Source organism: Pecten maximus, unplaced genomic scaffold (genome assembly GCF_902652985.1).
Source record: "Pecten maximus unplaced genomic scaffold, xPecMax1.1, whole genome shotgun sequence".
Taxonomy (NCBI): domain Eukaryota; kingdom Metazoa; phylum Mollusca; class Bivalvia; order Pectinida; family Pectinidae; genus Pecten; species Pecten maximus.
The window spans coordinates 19,509-38,242 of NW_022982882.1; the positions used below are offsets into that span (position 1 = coordinate 19,509).

General features: G+C 36.6%; 1 protein-coding gene across 1 annotated transcript; it reads right to left on the bottom strand.

Moving 5' to 3' along the window:
* Positions 1-1,818: 1,818 nt before the first annotated feature.
* On the bottom strand, positions 1,819-12,347 carry LOC117321075 (39S ribosomal protein L20, mitochondrial-like). Its single transcript, XM_033875555.1, has 5 exons — positions 12,188-12,347; positions 9,453-9,563; positions 8,186-8,263; positions 6,797-6,862; positions 1,819-2,770 (listed from the first exon to the last, which is right to left on the bottom strand). Exons 1-5 carry the CDS (start codon positions 12,272-12,274, stop codon positions 2,651-2,653), a joined length of 462 nt encoding a protein of 153 aa, XP_033731446.1. The 5' UTR covers positions 12,275-12,347; the 3' UTR covers positions 1,819-2,650.
* Positions 12,348-18,734: the final 6,387 nt, after the last annotated feature.

Sequence of the window (18,734 nt, forward strand, 5' to 3'; positions counted from 1 at the left end):
TAGCCCATTTGCAGCTAATATATCGACACCACCGATGTTAAAGATTACAGAAGCGACTTTGAAGTAGTGATTTTGTGAAATGAAGTTGTGCTTGCCCATGCTTTTGCTCGTTACCCATGAAATACCGTAATACAAGAAGGTCATATTTCAATTTATTATTCCCCGTTGAGGCGTTTAGTCCAAAAAGCTAGTGATTTGGTGACATGGTATTTAGGCCGGCAGTAGCATGCGCGGATGAATGAGTAGTTGTTCCTTTTTGAAACGAATGATATTTACCTATATATTTGCAATGCCCCCTAAATAACTAAGAAACCAAGAAGGCTTGAACAATGATATTTTAACCAGTGAAAACATGGCATGAAGCATTAAGCTTTTCTTAAAATGACCCCTGTGACCTTGACAGCAGGTCAAATGTCATTAATTTGAACAAACTTCGTTTTCATTGATCCCAACATTCTACTGGCTACATTGTAAATATCATGACATTAAGCACCTTGGTTAATCAGAAGTTGTTTCAAAATTTTGATATATTTAACCCATGACCTTGAAAGAAGGCTAAGGTCATTCATTGGAACAAACTCTGTAGCCATATTCCCTGAATGCTAAAGGCCCAATATCAGGTCTCTGGACCCCTTGGTTATTGAAAAAAAAGATTTCTTTAAAAGATGTTAGGACATTTGACCCATGTGACCTTGGAAGTCAGTGAAGGTCATTCTTTGAACAATATTAGTAGCCCTTCACTCACACCATGCTATAGGCCCAATATCATGTATCTGGGACTCATTGTTAAAAAGAAGTAATTTCAAGATTTCAGGCCATGACTCCAGTGACTATCATTCATTTGAACAAACATGGCTCACCCCTTCCATGTATAGGCCCAATATCGGGTCTCTGGACCTCTTAGGTTATTGATAAGAGGTTGTTTAATAATCATAGCTCGTTTGACCCCTTGTGGCCTTGATAGTCAGTGAAGGCCATTCTTTGAACAACTTGGTAGAACTTCGTCTCAGCATGCTACAGACCCAATATCAAGTCTCTGAGACTCTTGATTACCGAGATGAAGTCGTTTATAAAGATTTTATCCTATTTGACACCCGTTACCTGGAATGCAGGTTAAGGTCATTCATTTTAACAAACTTTGCAGCTCTTCATCCCAGCATGCTACAAGCCCAATATCATTGTTTTCATGTTTGTGATATCTAATTTGACGTCTGTAATTTTCATTTGAAGTCCATGTTATTTGCTTTAATACACTTCCCAGATTCACAATCAAGATAGCACAAACAAAACACCCAGGGAATACAAGTGTATACTGCACAATGTCCATAAGGCCAGGTTTTGGTAATATGTTAAAGGCCAAACTGGGACAACCGCTAATTTTCAGCCCCAAGAAATTTAACTTCACGTATAGAACTTTTTTTTTTAAATTTTTTTTTATAGAACTTCACGTATAGAAGACATTATCATTGGGACACTAAGTTTTTGAAGAAGAATGACAATCCTGGGTTACAGACCAAATGGATTCAACAATATTTCTTTTAAAAGATAAAATTTGCAGCATTTTTTATGCTATACAGTGGTCCCCCTATTTACGACCAATCTCAAGAACGACCACTCCCTGTATGCGACCAAGTTTCGCATTCACCGACGTTTTCCAACGATAAATTACCCCTTCTAAACGACCACCCCGCTAACCCGACCAACGACCGCTTAATCATGTCCCAAAAACGTGAAATGTACTTTGGTATCCCTCTCGTGAACGACAAAGATTTTCGCAACGTTTCATAACATTAATAAAATAGAAAACACAAAACCATATATCACACAAGTATTAATTTAATTGTTACATACATCTCACACAGACACAATACTCCTGTTAGGAGTCCTATCATCATGATATATATATATCTAATTTATATATAACATCATAACATACATCACATTAACACTAACATAGACATACAATGGATGTCCCTCTCGTTCATACAAAATCTTCTATATTTTACCTCAAAATGAAAATAATTAGGATGTACATTTTATGTTCAATATTCTTGTCTTGTTGTACATATCTCAAAACACCACATGATGTGATCTGTAACAATCTGACAAGTCTGAATCTGTGCCAATACAGAAATGATAATGTAGTGATAAAACAAATCAAATTTCCCTCAACAGTTTCAGGGAATACACTGACATTTAAATGTCACTCTCATCGCATTTTCATTTGGCAATATATTTCATATCTAAATTCATTCACAAAACAATTCAATTCAAATTGTACATGATAATGAAAATGAACTACCATCTTTCTCAGATACAGCTTATTTTTTGTTAAAGGTTATATTATAGAGGTTAATCCATACAAAACACAAATGAATGGTGCTACAATGTATCTTGTTTTTTTTTTTATATTTTCCCATAATCATAGGAAGATGATGATACAATGGGGCCTTCTAATATTAACCAGAACATATTAAAATTGGAACTACTAATATCCTGACTGTTAGCGGTGTGGACCAGATGCTGTATGGTATTTAGTTCCTGAAGTTGAGATGATCATGCTGCATTTCACACATTCTCAATGATCATGTAACATTTTCAACATAATTGTTTTCATTGTTATTAACACAGACACACTACGAGATACTAGCTAGGTACTAAATGTTGGGACCTTCAGCATGGCCCGCGTCATTACACCTTTTGGTGGAGGCTTCACAGCATCTTCTAATCCCATTTCTTCTAGTCTTTGTTTTACATAAACTGTGAGACTCTGAAATGAAAAATCATTTAATTAGTTCAAAACGAATCAAAATAGCCATGTTCTTTTGAGGTAGAACACTATTACTTCTATGCAAAATCTGTTCATGCTTTTTTAAGGTAAAACAATGTTCATTATGTGCACAACTTGATAATAGAAAATTTAGATTGATTTCATCTGCAGGTGGCATTTACTATACATTGAAAATAAACATAAACAAGAGGCCCAGAGGGCTTGTATCGCTCACCTGGTTTCATGAGATATGAAACAAGGATGATGCTTGAGTATATTTGTTGCTGGTATTGTTACATTGTATGTCAATATATATCATAAGCATTTTATATGGGTACATGTACATATTGTACATTGGTTTTATTTTATTACTAAAAATGCCAAAAGGTACATTAACCCATGAAATGAAATTGACTTTTGGCGCGACCCCATAGGGATGCTACCACACAAATGTGAGTGATATCCATTGCTTAATTTCAGAGAAGATCTTGTTTAGACCAATTGGCCCCTTTTGACCCTGCCCCCTGGGAGTCAGCTCCTTCCTTTATACAATTTTGAATCCCTACCCCAATAGTCAATAGTCAAATATGAGCTGTTTCAGAGAAGTTGTTCATATCAATTTAGCCAAATTGACCCCTTTTGGCCCACCCCTCAGCCTCCAGGGGGTCGGCCCCATCATTTGTACAATTTTGAATCCTTAACCAAAGTGAATGCTACCAGTCACATATTAAAGATATCCATTGCTTATTTTCAGAGAAAAAGTTGTTTATATCAATTTTGCCAAAATAACCCCTTTTGGCCCCGCCTCTTAGGTCCCCTGGGGTCAGCCCTGTCATTTGTACAATTTTGAATCCCTATCCTAGGGGGTTGCTACCCGGCAAATATGAGTGATATCCATTGCTCGGTTCCAGAGAAGAAGTCGTTAATATCAATATAGCTATATTGACCCATTTTTGCCTCGCCCCTCAGGCCCCTAGGGGGTCAGCACCACCATCTGTACAATTTTGAATCCCCACCCCATAGTGATTGCTTCCAGGCAAATAGGAGCAATATCCTTTGCTCGGTTTCAGAGAAGAAGTCGTTTATATCAATACAGCCAAATTGACCCCTTTTGACGCCGCCCCTCAGGCCCCTTGGGGGTCAGTCTTGTCATTTGTACAATTTTGAATCCCTACTCTAGGGGGTTGCTACCAGGCAAATATGAGTGATATCCATTGCTTAGTTTCAGAGAAGAAGTTGTTTATATCAATTTAGCTGAATTGACCCCTCTTGGCCCCGCCCCTCAGGCCCCCCGGGGGTCAGCCACACCATTTGTACAATTTTGAATCCCCACCCCATAGTGTTGCTACCAGGCAAATATGAGCAATATCGTTTGTTTGGTTTCAGAGAAGAAGTTGTTTATATCAATATAGCCCAAATGACCACATTTGGCCCCGCCCTTCCGGCCCCTGGGGGTCAGCCCCATCATTTGTACAATTTTGAATCCCCACCCCAAAGTTATGCTACCAGGCAAATATGAGCGATATCCATTGCTTAGTTTCAGAGAAGAAGTCGTTAATATCAATATAGCTATATTGACCCATTTTTGCCTCGCCCCTCAGGCCCCTAGGGGGTCAGCACCACCATTTGTACAATTTTGAATCCCCACCCCATAGTGATACTTCCAGACAAATAGGAGCAATATCGTTTGTTCGGTTTCAGAGAAGAAGTTGTTTATATCAATATAGCCCAAATGACCACATTTGGCCCCGCCCTTCCGGCCCCTGGGGGTCAGCCCCATCATTTGTACAATTTTGAATCCCCACCCCAAAGTTATGCTACCAGGCAAATATGAGCGATATCCATTGCTCGGTTCCAGAGAAGAAGTCGTTAATATCAATATAGCTATATTGACCCATTTTTGCCTCGCCCCTCAGGCCCCTAGGGGGTCAGCACCACCATTTGTACAATTTTGAATCCCCACCCCATAGTGATGCTTCCAGACAAATAGGAGTAATATCCTTTGCTCGGTTTCAGAGAAGAAGTCGTTTATATCAATATAGCCAAATGGACCCCTTTTGGCCCCGCCCCTCAGGCCCCTGGGGGTCAGCACCACCATTTGTACAATTTTGAATCCCCACCCCATAGTGATACTTCCAGACAAATAGGAGCAATATCGTTTGTTCGGTTTCAGAGAAGAAGTTGTTTATATCAATATAGCCCAAATGACCACATTTGGCCCCGCCCTTCCGGCCCCTGGGGGTCAGCCCCATCATTCGTACAATTTTGAATCCCCAACCCAAAGTTATACTACCAGGCAAATATGAGCGATATCCATTGCTCGGTTTCAGAGAAGAAGTCAGTATCATCAATATAGCTATATTGACCCCTTTTGGCCCCGCCCCTCAGGCCCCTTGGGGGTCAGTCCTGTCATTTGTACAATTTTGAATCCCTACTCTAGGGGGTTGCTACCAGGCAAATATGAGTGATATCCATTGCTTAGTTTCAGAGAAGAAGTTGTTTATATCAATTTAGCCGAATTGACCCCTCTTGGCCCCGCCCCTCAGGCCCCCCGGGGGTCAGCACCACCATTTGTACAATTTTGAATCCCCACTCCATAGTGTTGCTACCAGGCAAATATGAGCAATATCGTTTGTTCGGTTTCAGAGAAGAAGTTGTTTATATCAATATAGCCCAAATGACCACATTTGGCCCCGCCCTTCCGGCCCCTGGGGGTCAGCCCCATCATTTGTACAATTTTGAATCCCCACCCCAAAGTTATGCTACCAGGCAAATATGAGCGATATCCATTGCTCGGTTCCAGAGAAGAAGTCGTTAATATCAATATAGCTATATTGACCCATTTTGCCTCGCCCCTCAGGCCCCTAGGGGGTCAGCACCACCATTTGTACAATTTTGAATCCCCACCCCATAGTGATGCTTCCAGACAAATAGGAGTAATATCCTTTGCTCGGTTTCAGAGAAGAAGACGTTTATATCAATATAGCCAAATGGACCCCTTTTGGCCCCGCCCCTCAGGCCCCTGGGGGTCAGCACCACCATTTGTACAATTTTGAATCCCCACCCCATAGTGATACTTCCAGACAAATAGGAGCAATATCGTTTGTTCGGTTTCAGAGAAGAAGTTGTTTATATCAATATAGCCCAAATGACCACATTTGGCCCCGCCCTTCTGGCCCCTGGGGGTCAGCCCCATCATTTGTACAATTTTGAATCCCCACCCCAAAGTTATGCTACCAGGCAAATATGAGCGATATCCATTGCTCGGTTTCAGAGAAGAAGTCGGTATCATCAATATAGCTATATTGACCCATTTTGGCCCCGCCCCTCAGGCCCCTTGGGGGTCAGTCCCATCATTTGTACAATTTTGAATCCCCACCCCAAAGTGATGCTACCAGGCAAATATGAGTGATATCCATTGCTCGGTTCCAGAGAAGAAGTCGTTAATATCAATATAGCTATATTGACCCATTTTTGCCTCGCCCCTCAGGCCCCTAGGGGGTCAGCACCACCATTTGTACAATTTTGAATCCCAACCCCATAGTGATGCTTCCAGACAAATAGGAGCAATATCCTTTGCTCGGTTTCAGAGAAGAAGTCGTTTATATCAATATAGCCAAATTGACCCCTTTTGGCCCCGCCCCTCAGGCCCCTGGGGGTCAGCACCATCATTTGTACAATTTTGAGTCCCCTACCCATAGGGATGCTTCTGACCAAATTTGGTCAAATTCTGATCAGTGGTTATGAAGAAGAAGTCAATTGTTGAAGGACGGACGGACGACGGATGGACCTGTGTATAGAAACTAATACTGGGTATTACTATTACGGAAGATAGCTTGTCACCCAAGCATCATCTATACTGTCTATCAAATTTGATGAGGGAGCACAATTAATTGGTAGATACATTGTATATACAACACTGTCTTTTATATCATTTCCAATAACATACTACTTACATCATGATAATAATTAACAGAGCCTAAAACCTTAGTTAATGATGACAATATTTTGATAAATCATTGTTACCTGAAATGTCCTAGGTTCGTAAATGGCAAGGTCTGCTAATACTTTTCTGTTGAGTGCTATATTGGACTGAAACATAAAAATCATGTTTTAATACATATTTCCTTTACAAGCTGCTAATATTTAATTTATATGTATAATATAGTGAGGCCTACAAATCCTATAATATGACAATAACTGAGGCCTACAAATCTGACAATAATTGAGGCCTTTTATGAAGTTCAAGGTTATTCATTTGAACAATTTTTGTAGGCTTTATACCAGAATGCTATAGGCCGAATATCAGGCCTGTTGGCCTCTTGGTTATTGAGAAAATGGCCTTTTCACATTTTTGCATATTTGACCCCGCATGGTGACCTTTAATGAAGTTCAAGGTCAGTCATTTGTACAATCTTGATAGCTCTTCACCCCAGCATGCCACAGGCCCAATATCAAGTCTCTGGACATCTTGCATGATTGAATCCTGTGACCATGAATGTAGGTGAAGGTCATTCATTTGAACATTTGGCATCTTGGTTATTGAGAAGAAGTCGTTTAAAGATTTTAGCATATTTGACCCCTGTGACCTTGCATAAAGGTTACAGTCATCCATTTGAACAAACTTGGTAGCCCTAGGCCTTCATCCCAGCATACTACAAACTCAATATCATGTCTCAGGGCAAATTGGTTATCAAGAAGAAGTCTTTTAAAGATTTTAGCACATTTAACTCCTGTGACCTTGAATGAAGCTCTTCATTCCAGTATGCAGCAGACCCAGTATCAGGTCCCTGCCATGGGCCTGTTGGTTATTGAGAAGAAGTTAAAAATGTAAATTGTTTATGACGGACGAGGCATGAGGCATAAGGAACGGCGCTGGACAAAAGGAGATTGCAATAGGTACTGAAGACTTGAATAGAGGATCATAAGTAACTGATGAATTATTTTATCTGTATACTCATACACATGAATCACTGTGAGTTTTAGTTTCAAGTTAAATGTACATGACCTGTAGTATCTTGGTCTAGACATGAACTATGGGCACATATATTCAATGTAATCTGGTAAAGAACATGGTGCTATACACTTTAGGGTGAATATCAATAAAGTTTGTTGAGAGGTCTGTATGACATAATGGTACCTTGCCCACCTTATCTTTACTCTCTATTTTTTTAATCAAAGGTTGTTAAATCTAAGTGTGAATTTGACACTTTAACCTTGGCTGATGACCATCAAAATGTAATCAGGTATAGATCTTGATGTGATACTGAGTAAGTATGACCCAAATTATAGATTATAGCATGATGTTAATGATTTCGGAGACTTGTTGAACACCATTCTCTATTTTCCTATGGAAGTTAATTATTTCATGGTAAAATAAATAATCAATGCAAAACCAATACATTTAGATCTTACCTCAGCCAATGTTGTCATAAAGGTGTAGTAATCAAGGTTATGTTCTGTACATGCAGCTCCTATCCTCAGCCTCCATAGCTGAAACAATCAGATGAAATCTCAATTAGTAAACTTTACTAAAGGAATCTTTTTGTGGCCATATCCTTTCTGTACTTATAAATGTCTAATTGAAAAACATCCCAAATCTCAACATATTTTATCTTTATATATATACATTTGTATAATAAGTACAGATTCGACCATATTTGTAAGTAAATAAATTTTTGCACTTTGAAAAAAGCATCCTGTCCATGCTGGGGTTCGAACTAGCGACTTTTTTTGTTCTTGCTCTAGATCTTAAATCAAACATTGTACCACTAGGCTTAAGGAAAATTCTCGCTAGCTTGAGCTAGTAAGGTAATCTATTTTTTCCACTTTTCCACTTACAAATGAAAATACTACCAAACATGTACTAGTTTGTATATTTGAAGGGAGGTAATCAGTAGTATTTCAACTTTGACAACCATTTCAGTTGTAGGAGTAAGCAAGAAATCATTCTTTTTTTTGTCTTTAAAGGTTATTTTTTAAATTCAAATTTCTTACTTGACTGATGTACAAAGTAGATGAGAGGAGACAACCTTTGTACATTTATGTATGAATTTTTGTCCATAGTAATTGGGGGTTGTCTTCCCTGTTACATTGGGACGCTCAAGAATAAATTTACACAACATCTAAAACAACCCCAACAGTGTATGACTTCAGTTGCCATTGTTGTTTGTGAGCTTGATAGCATCAGGATATACCAAGTAAACCCTTTACTTTAAATATGAACTTTGTAATGTAAAACTTTTGCATTCAAAAGGTTCAAGATTGAAAGAATTTCCTTTATTTTGGATCATATATAGAACTGATATAATATTTACTGTGAGAGAGAGCTAGAGAAAAACAAAAACAAAAACAATCGCCAAAGAAGGAATATAGGTGTACCATATCTGTAAGAAACATGATATAAAAATGTGAATATGTTGGAATATTACAAATATCATAAATAAACTATGTTTTCTTGTTACTTGTTTGTTATATTTAACTTAATATATAGGGATACACCAGCCTATTGTTGGTTCACCAATTAACTGGTTACTCGGACAGAAGATATTCTGTCAAATCAGTTTTAAAAAAACTGACCGGTTTGACATCCCTAAATAAAACAATCCCATACTGCTATAGATCGATAATTTTGATTATTAAATAACACAGAACAATCCATAGATCCGATGAGGAAACTTACTTTGCTCATTGTTTTTCTTTTTTCATATCTTGCGTTTGTTGAATACATCATGGCTTTCCTCACAGACCGTACAGCAATGGAAAAACATTGCCTCTTCCTTCCATAGTAACTCTGTGGAAAAGATACACAGCATCAATATCATCAGATACATGTTATTACAATGTCAAAAAATTGTTGACCAACAGTCAATTGTCAAAATCCAAGATGGCCGCCTGTCGGCCATGTTGTTTTCCGATTGGTCCCAAAATGCAATTTGCATAACTACGGACCAAGGAGAACCTACATATGAAATTTGAGAAAGATCCCTTGAGCACTTTCTGTGAAATAGCGATAACAAGAATTGTTAATGGAGGGACGGACGGAGGGACGACAGACAACAGACGAAGGACGCAGGACATGTACACCACGGCATACCCAGGTGAGTTTATAGATGTGATTTTAGTCAATTAAGTGAGATGGGGTGCTGTTTTTCGCTCGTGACGGAGTTTCAGGCCTTCACTTTTACACACTACACATACCACTGATATCATTTTTTTTCAAAATTAAAATTCTCATTTTCTATGCAAGCGACTGTGGTTCAATAAGTGGAAAAAGAACCTGTTATAATAATGTGAAAAGTGGTCAACAGATAATCAAAATGTAATTTTCATATGGAAATCTCGTCCTTTATTCATAGACATCCCCAATAAATACTCTATCTTAGTGTTGTGATTATTAACTTGAATCATATAACTCAAATCCAGAAATCGAGCCCCTGTACTGCAGATTATAAGAGCGCAGCTCATCGCGCCCGAAGGGCGCGAGAGCGAAGCTCTCTTTAAGACAACACGTGTATAAGCTATATTTCCAATCAATTCTATATACCCCTTCAACTTTGAAATCGTGTCCCGCGGGAAAAGTCGCGTGCCTCCAGTAGAGGCAGCCATGTTTGAAATCTCATTCCCTACACGACGAGATCTGACTAACTTTTCTCTCGTCGAAATAAATAACTGAAAGTTAGTTCAAATTACTTAATTCTTGAAATATCTACACAACCCATATCAAAGGTCTGATTCAATTAAAAATTACCAATGTATTTTGCGAATTTGATTGGCTTCGTTGGTTACCTAAATCGGAACCCTCCCTATTTCGGTGCTGATCAAATTGGATGCGAGAGTAGAATAAGAGGTTATTTTGCTGCATATGTGCGTTACATAGAACAGTTTTTAATTGTATTATCTTTAGATAACAGCATTGCTAGCACAACTTTCCATGTTACAACCGAAAACCCTGAAATATTACTGACTTGAACACCCCATTCAGAATGGTGCTGTATTGTCGTCAAGCGTGACGTCATAAAAATTCAACGTCAAAGATTTTGCCACTGATTCCCGCGCTTTCTCAGCGCATATATTTTAAGTTTCGTCTTCCAGATGTCTGTGAAATATGTGATAATTTAAGGGAAACAATTCAATATCTTCTGTATTTTCAAAGTGGACATAGACTGTATCAACTGCAGTAGCTGTTCCATTTTACTTATCCTATAAAAAAAATCAAAACTTTCATTTTATTAATAAAACTTCATAATTAAAAAAAACTTACTGTGTCGACCTCTTTAGACCCCGACCTTAAATTACTAGAAACGTTTTATATGTAGTATGATTAACAAGGTATCGTGAAAAATATAGTACAAGCTATCATTGTGCAGTGTGTATAAAAATATCTTTGAATGAGGAGATTCCATTCTGTTTGTATTATAGTCTAACTTTCCAAAATCTATGTGATGTTCTATTACAAACTTCCACGTTATAGTTCGCATTGTCTTAGAATACAGTGAGGACGTTAAGTATACCAAAATTCCCAGGAGAAAACATACTTTTTAATTGGTTTCTTTGTGTGGAAACTGAAGCCTTATTTCATAACTTGTCCAATACGCACTCACTTCAGATTAAAAACCTCGATGCACATATGTATCTCAAATAATAGTCAAAGTGACTGATTTTGCTTCTTGTTACTTCTACCACGGACTTAGATATACATACTAACATATGTCCGTGCTTCAAAAACAAAACAAAAATAAAACCCAAACCCATAACATATGAGTTGCAAGTTTTAATTGTAAACAGTTTATATATTGATACGATTGCCTTCTAGCCCTTTTGCTCAGTCTATAAAGCGGCTGACCAGCAAAACCGGGGATCGCGGGTTCGATCCCGGTGGAAACACACTACTTGCTTTTCTGTTACTGTAAGCTATAGGAAAATGAGAGGCTTCGTTGGGGATAAAACCTCGGTTAATGTGTGTTCGGGGCAGGTTTTAATTGTAAATTAGTGTACATAGTAATACGATATATTTTTTATTGTTGTTTATTTGTTTTGTTTAGTTTTTTTTTAATCAGGGATGTATAATTAACAGTCTATCATAGTATATGTATTGGTTTAGGACCTAATATTGGCCTAGCTTGTACATAGCATATTTTGCAGACGCGTTGTGTTATTATTTTAAATAAATTAACACCCCCCCCCCCCCCCCCCCCCCAATAAAATATATATATATATATCTGAAAATAAATGTGGTACATATTCTTAGACTGTTATTCTCAGGTCCCTGTGTTTCCTTCTTGATTAACGGTAAGTCAGGTGATTATAGCTGCGCTCTTCTAAGGCTTTGCCTTCATTCATATTATAATTAAGGGTAAAAACTAATCACTGTGGTCAATTAAAACTAATTAGTGATTAAGAGTTTTCCAGACGTACCCATGACATCCTTAAATACATCCTTTTTCTCCATCCTTTATCCGGACCTCTTGACCTGATGAGATTCAATGGTGTCAGAAAAACCATGATTAAAACTTGATAACCGTGTTAAAAGTCAAATGACAGCGGCCATGCTTTTGATAATCACACTACAAAACATGTGGTGACGGTGAGTAACAATTTCCGGAAATCGGTATGTATAATGTTTGATAATGTTATGTTATATTAAATATTGTATCGATACTAAATATATCTTGTCACCTGAAATTAATAATAAGCTCGTACTGTAGTTACATTTTATTGGTAATATATAGAAAATGTGCATACATGTTCTATGATATTAATATACCTATCCGTAATACGGTTTTTATTTTAGAAGGTTTTAAAGTGAAACTAGGGGTTTCCGGTTCCGTTTGACCTTTTCAACGTAAGTGTCACACAGCCGGGTTGAGTGAGAAAGTAGAGCAGGATCTCCCTACAAGTTTGTATCGAACAGCAGCGCTCATCGTGAATTGATTTCCACTAGAACAAGAAAAATGGCTGAACCTAAGTAAGTAAATACTGTATGTTGTTATGTTTGCTTTCATACGTTTTCATGTAAATTTGTTTTATTTATCGGTAAAAAGCAAGAGTCGAATTTACCAGTACCGGGACGTGACTTGCAAGTTTATACCTTGCTGTATTGCTTTCACTTCCACTATTTCAGTACGTGCTTGTCACGTATCAGGGCAAATTTTTAATGTAACTCGTTGAAATTGTGAATGAAATGCGTGGGGTAGATAGTTAAAATATGACTTTGAAAAAAACAACTTTTTTAAAAATCTTTATAATAACAAAAAAAGTTGACGTCATTTAAAGAGAAATCCTATACATCCAGGATATACCTTTATCAGTCCATGACCATCCCATATTTTCCACTTGTGATCAGAATCAATTATGTACTCACCCAAATGACATTTTCAACTACACGTAGTTGATGAAGGAAGCCATTTTATATTTGTGTAGATAAATCCATTAACAACGTACAAATGTATATGTGTAATAGGAAGGAGTTATGAAAAATGCCCTGCCTGCTCTGGGGCTTCAGCCAGCGATGTCATGCTCTCTAGGCAAACATCCTACCTCAAGGCTATATGGAAATTCCTGCTAGACTGAGCTAGTGAGGACCTTATTCTTTCTACTTGTAAACATTCTTTAACGGTTTCTTGGAATTATCCAGTAATAAATCCTATACTGAGGCTATGGCACAAGTATCTTACAATGATATGAAATTGAAAGAAAAAGTCTTAACCCTTTAAGTAATCAGAAAACTTAGTATCTGAGTTGAAGTCCTAGAATATATTTAGATTTTCCATTTTGGTGAGAGTGGCTATCAATTATTTTTATTTCAATTAATGCTCTCTAGAAAAGGACATTTTGTTTATATCTATAAGTTAAATACATCAAATGAAATGTGATCAAAAATTTACATTAAATAAATAGCCAATAAAACTGATAGTTCTAAGGGAAATGTATACTATCGTAATCAGGGTTTTTTCCCTCGAGTTTGGGATGAGTTTTTTTTTTGCCTCATTTTGGGAAGAAAATTGCTGAATTGGGAAAGAGTTTTTCAGGAGTAAACTGCTCATTTTGGGAATTTGGCCTAAATAGGAATTAATTTCAAATGGGAATGGAGTCTATTATCGGCCCCAAAAAGCCCCCAGAAAAAGTCTTTTTAATGTACATTATACAAGTATCAATCTTGTATATCAGTAGAAAATTTCCTTTGATTAGTTTGAAGAATAGTGAAAGCCCAGGTCAAGCATTCTTTAATGTAGTAAGAAAACCTAGAGAATGAGGCCATTATATAACATGCAGCTATTTTTAGTTGTTTCATATAAATTTACTTTTATTTCTTTGCAAAAAACATTATAAATTCTGATACATTGAAATCACTAGTGTTAGTCCATAAACCTGAACTCTATTTGCCTTCATATGAAATACCAACAAATAACTTAATATACATGTATAAATGTCCAGCATTCAATCCAACTTACTGCTGTTCCAGTTCACTGCCTTATTTAAAACATGGTATCAGTCGAGTAAGTATGATCAGATGTTGCAAGGGTAAAGTATTTCATATATTTCATGAATGCTGGCCTGTAATAAATGGCTAAGTGGTACCTAAGTGGTACCTGAATTTACTCTAACACACTATTAAAAGTATCTTATTTGTTGCAATATCATTTGTATGAAAAAAATAATGTTGATCAAATCAGGGTTTAAATTGTCATGGTTGACAAAACATTGTGAATCATGATGCTCGTAACAACATTTAACATCACTTAGGAGTAAATTTGGTAGCTACTAAATAAACTAATATTTAAAGTGATAACAACCATGAACAAAATCAGTTGAGGTTTTAAGTGGATTTGAGAACTTTTTAAAAAGTTACTATGTTACAGTTAATTTCATTTGTCAATAGTTACTGATTATAAACTGCACTGCACTATATATGAATTTACAAGTAACATATTAATCAGTTAGGTGTTGGAATAGAACGGTAAAAAAAGGAGTCTGTTTCGATATTTCCTAATTTTACTTGTTCTACCAACTTTTTATATCCTGTATCCAATATTCAGTAAATCAAATCTAAGACTAATGTGATGGTTCATTGATATGGGCATTAAAGCTGCTTAGTCCAATAGCTAGCTTTTGTGGCTGTGAGGTTGAGTGTCGTGTCTGTGTACGGAAGTTAAGCAACGTTGAGCAAGGTCATGCAGCTCTTGGATGGTTGACAGCTCCGTTGTACCCCTGGTGCATGTTACATTAATTTTCCTATAAAAGGAAAGTTCTTTTCACAATAAAAATATAAATTTCTGATCCCTGTATACATCTTAAGTGACTTAAGTAGGAATGAAGCTGATCGTGGCAAACATTTTGTTTACCCCAGTCAATGCCAAATGATCATAAGCCTATACACAAACAGTTTTGATCTTTAGATTGTAATTAAGAGCTTGTCTATTTAACTAGTAGATAACATGTAGATGGAAACATTTAATGCTTAAAAGTCACTGCATCAGGTTAGAATTAGGTTAAAAAATGTGGTTTTTTATTGTTTGTTTGCAGAAACGTTTTAAAGTGAAATGTGTATTATTATCTGACCATTGAGTATTGATTTATACATAATGGTGGTATTATAACTCTATCATAAGTATGTAAGTCATATTTATTGCATATAATAAATCAATATTTTCATTTTTTGCTCACCTTTTCGACAGCTATTTAACCTTTATATTACAGTGTCTATTGCCTGTCTGGTATGATCATTGTGTTGGGGTAGTAACCTTGCTAAAATCAAGGCTACTAAGTTTGCTCATGTGAATAACCTTAACCTTTTTTGAAGATTACAGGTATCAAATATATTGAATAATAATTTATATGGTTTCTTCTCAAAGGTCATGGCATTAATAAGACCTAGCAGCATTCTAGAGTGAAATGTTACCAAGTTTACTCAGATATATGACTGTAATCAACATGTACTTGCAAGCCTAACAGTGGTCAGGTAACAGAAATTCTGTAATCTGTGTTAATGTTGTAGGGGAGATCATTGGACTGGCTGTAATGTTGTGTCTATGTTGTACAGGAGATATGATTGGACTGGCTGTAATTCTGTGTTAATGTTGTAGGGGAGATATGATTGGACTGGCTGTAATGTTGTATTTATGTTGTAGGGGAGATATGATTGGACTGGCTGTAATGATGTGATAATGGTGTAGGGGAGATATGATTGGACTGGCTGTAATGTTGTGATAATGGTGTAGGGGAGATATATGATTAGACTGGCTGTAATGCTGTGTCTATGTAGGGGAGATATGACTGGACTGGCTGTAATGTTGTATTTATGTTGTAGGGGAGATATGATTGGACTGGCTGTAATGCTGTGTTTATGTTGTAGGGGAGATATGATTGGATTGGCTGTAAGGCTGTATTTATGTTGTAGGGGAGATATGATTGGACTGGCTGTAATGTTGTGTCTATGTTGTAGGGGAGATATGATCGGACTGGCTGTTTAGCTGTGTGTATGTTGTAGGGGAGATATGATTGGATTGTCTGTAATTCTGTATTTATGTTGTAGGGGAGATATAGCATTGATTGGACTGGCTGTAATGCTGTGTCTATGTTGTAAGGGAGATATGATTAAATTGGCTGTAATTCTGTATTTATGTTGTAGGGGAGATATAGCATTGATTGGACTGGCTGTAATTCTGTATTTATGTTGTAGGGGAGATATAGCATTGATTGGACTGGCTGTAATGCTGTGTCTATGTTGTAAGGGAGATATGATTAAATTGGTTGTAATTCTGTATTTATGTTGTAGGGGAGATATAGCATTGATTGGACTGGCTGTAATGTTGTGTCTACATATATGTTGTAAGGGAGATATGATTTGACTGGCTGTAATTCTGTATTTACTTTGAAGGGTAGATATGACCGGATTGGCTGTAATGGTATGTTTATGTTGTAGGGGAGATATAGCATTGATTGGACTGGCTGTAATTCTGTATTTATGTTGTAGGGGAGATATAGCATTGATTGGACTGGCTGTAATGGGACAGAACATCATCCTTAACATGAATGATCATGGATTTACGGTAAGTCACTGATATAATGATTGACACATCTGACACCATATAAATATAACACACTAAGAGTTCAACCTTGTCTGTTATGTAAATATTTCACATTTTCAAGTAATTTTGATAACATAGATGTTGTCAAAACATTTTGCAAGAATACTATTTTTTATATATAATGATGGACAAAGCAGGTTCAAAGGTGTTGAGGGAGTGGCCGAAGCCTAGCAATATAGACAGAGTGATGTATGTGGTAAACCAGTAACTGGGTAAAATTAGTGTTGAGAATCGGTTGAGATTTCAACATCGCTGATTGAATAAAATAAGTGTCATGCAGCCGATCTATTTTAAATTTTTAATCTGTTAGCCTACTGTTACATAATCATTTAAAAATATTCCTTCTTCTTTACTCAGGGATTGAATAGGCATATTTTCTCCAAAGCCGATTTTGCGGCCATTTTGATTTTACACTATAGCTTTACTCCGAGTAGTTTTGTATCATTTATTTTTTATCATACCATTTAAATGTTATAATCTTTGTTGATAAACAGTACATCATATATGTTTTTGCAATTGATTATTAAAATAGTTAAATAGCATGATTGATAACAAGTTATCAGTTAAGAGTAAAATGATATAGAGCTTCTGTTCTCTCTTAATGAAAATGAAAGTTTAACTTGCACTTCCAGTTTTGAAAACAATCGTCAATGTTGACATCTGATAACTGATAATCCGGAATTGGTTGCCTTTCGGATTAGATTAATCAATTATAATCCATAATCAGAAGAACACTAAGTGTAATGCTGTGTTAATGTTGTAATGGAGATATATAAATAGATAAAATTTTAAGATATTCTTGTTTACTTGATCAACTGATCCTAACGCATAATACAGTGGCGCGGGATCAAATTTAACGTGAATTTAGTCTCCGTTTCTTTGAACACCCACACCAATTAGACAACACAGAGACAGCCCAGTAGCATTCTACTTCAATTTCCAATCACACTTCAAACTGGAAACGATCAGAATACTACTAGTTATATCAATTCTTTACCATGACACCACTAAGGAGCATGTCTAAAGGTAATTGATGCATCCTCAGTCAGTCATATTATCAAAGATTTTAAGATGCTTCTGACTTTGAAAGTATGTCAAATATGTTAAAAATCTTTAAACAACTTCATCTCAATAACTAAGAGGCCAAGGGTCATGATATTGGGCCAGTAGCATGATCAGAGGAAGGGCTACAAAGTTTGTTCAAATCAATGACCTTGACTGACGTTTAAGGTCTCATGGGTCAAATATGCTAGAATGTTATACAACTTATTAATAACCAAGAGGCCCATAACAACGATATTGCAGCAGTATCATGGTGGGATGAAGGGATAACAAAGATGTTTAAATGAATTACCTTGATGTAAGACCCAAGAGGCCCAGGGTCATGATATTGGGCCAGGATAGTGGCATGCTTTGATAGTTGACTGAAAAGTTTGTTCAATTGAATGACCTTTGCATGGTCTACCTTCAAGGTCACACTGGTCAATCGTATTAAATACTTGATCTAAAACCAAAAACATCAACTATCAGTATATCAGAACCCAGGTTACCTTTAAGGCTCTTGAGCCTCTTGTTGTTTAAGAGGTTATTTTTTGCATAAGGGAAATGAACATTATTCAAGATTTCTATCAATTTCTATTTTGTTAATTTGGCTTTCTGAATTTTTTAATGCAGAGTTTGAACTTCATAATTTACTTCTGTACGACTCTTCATTAAATCTCAATAATCAGTTCTCTCTCACTATATCTACATAGCTGTCTTTTGCTGCAAGGGCTGTATAGATGTATATATATACTCACTGTGTACCAAATGATTATGATCAATATTGCACTCAATTTAATGTACATAACATTCCTCCAGTATGTATCCATGTC

Excerpts from the sequence above, each read along its gene's own strand:
- LOC117321075 (XM_033875555.1), bottom strand. The coding sequence starts at position 12,274 with ATGGTTTTTCTGACACCATTGAATCTCATCAGGTCAAGAGGTCCGGAT. Across the intron at positions 8,264-9,452 it reads AAAGAAAAACAATGAGCAAA|CTATGGAGGCTGAGGATAGG; the intron begins GTAAGTTTCCTC and ends TGATTGTTTCAG. Across the intron at positions 6,863-8,185 it reads TTATGACAACATTGGCTGAG|TCCAATATAGCACTCAACAG; the intron begins GTAAGATCTAAA and ends TTTATGTTTCAG.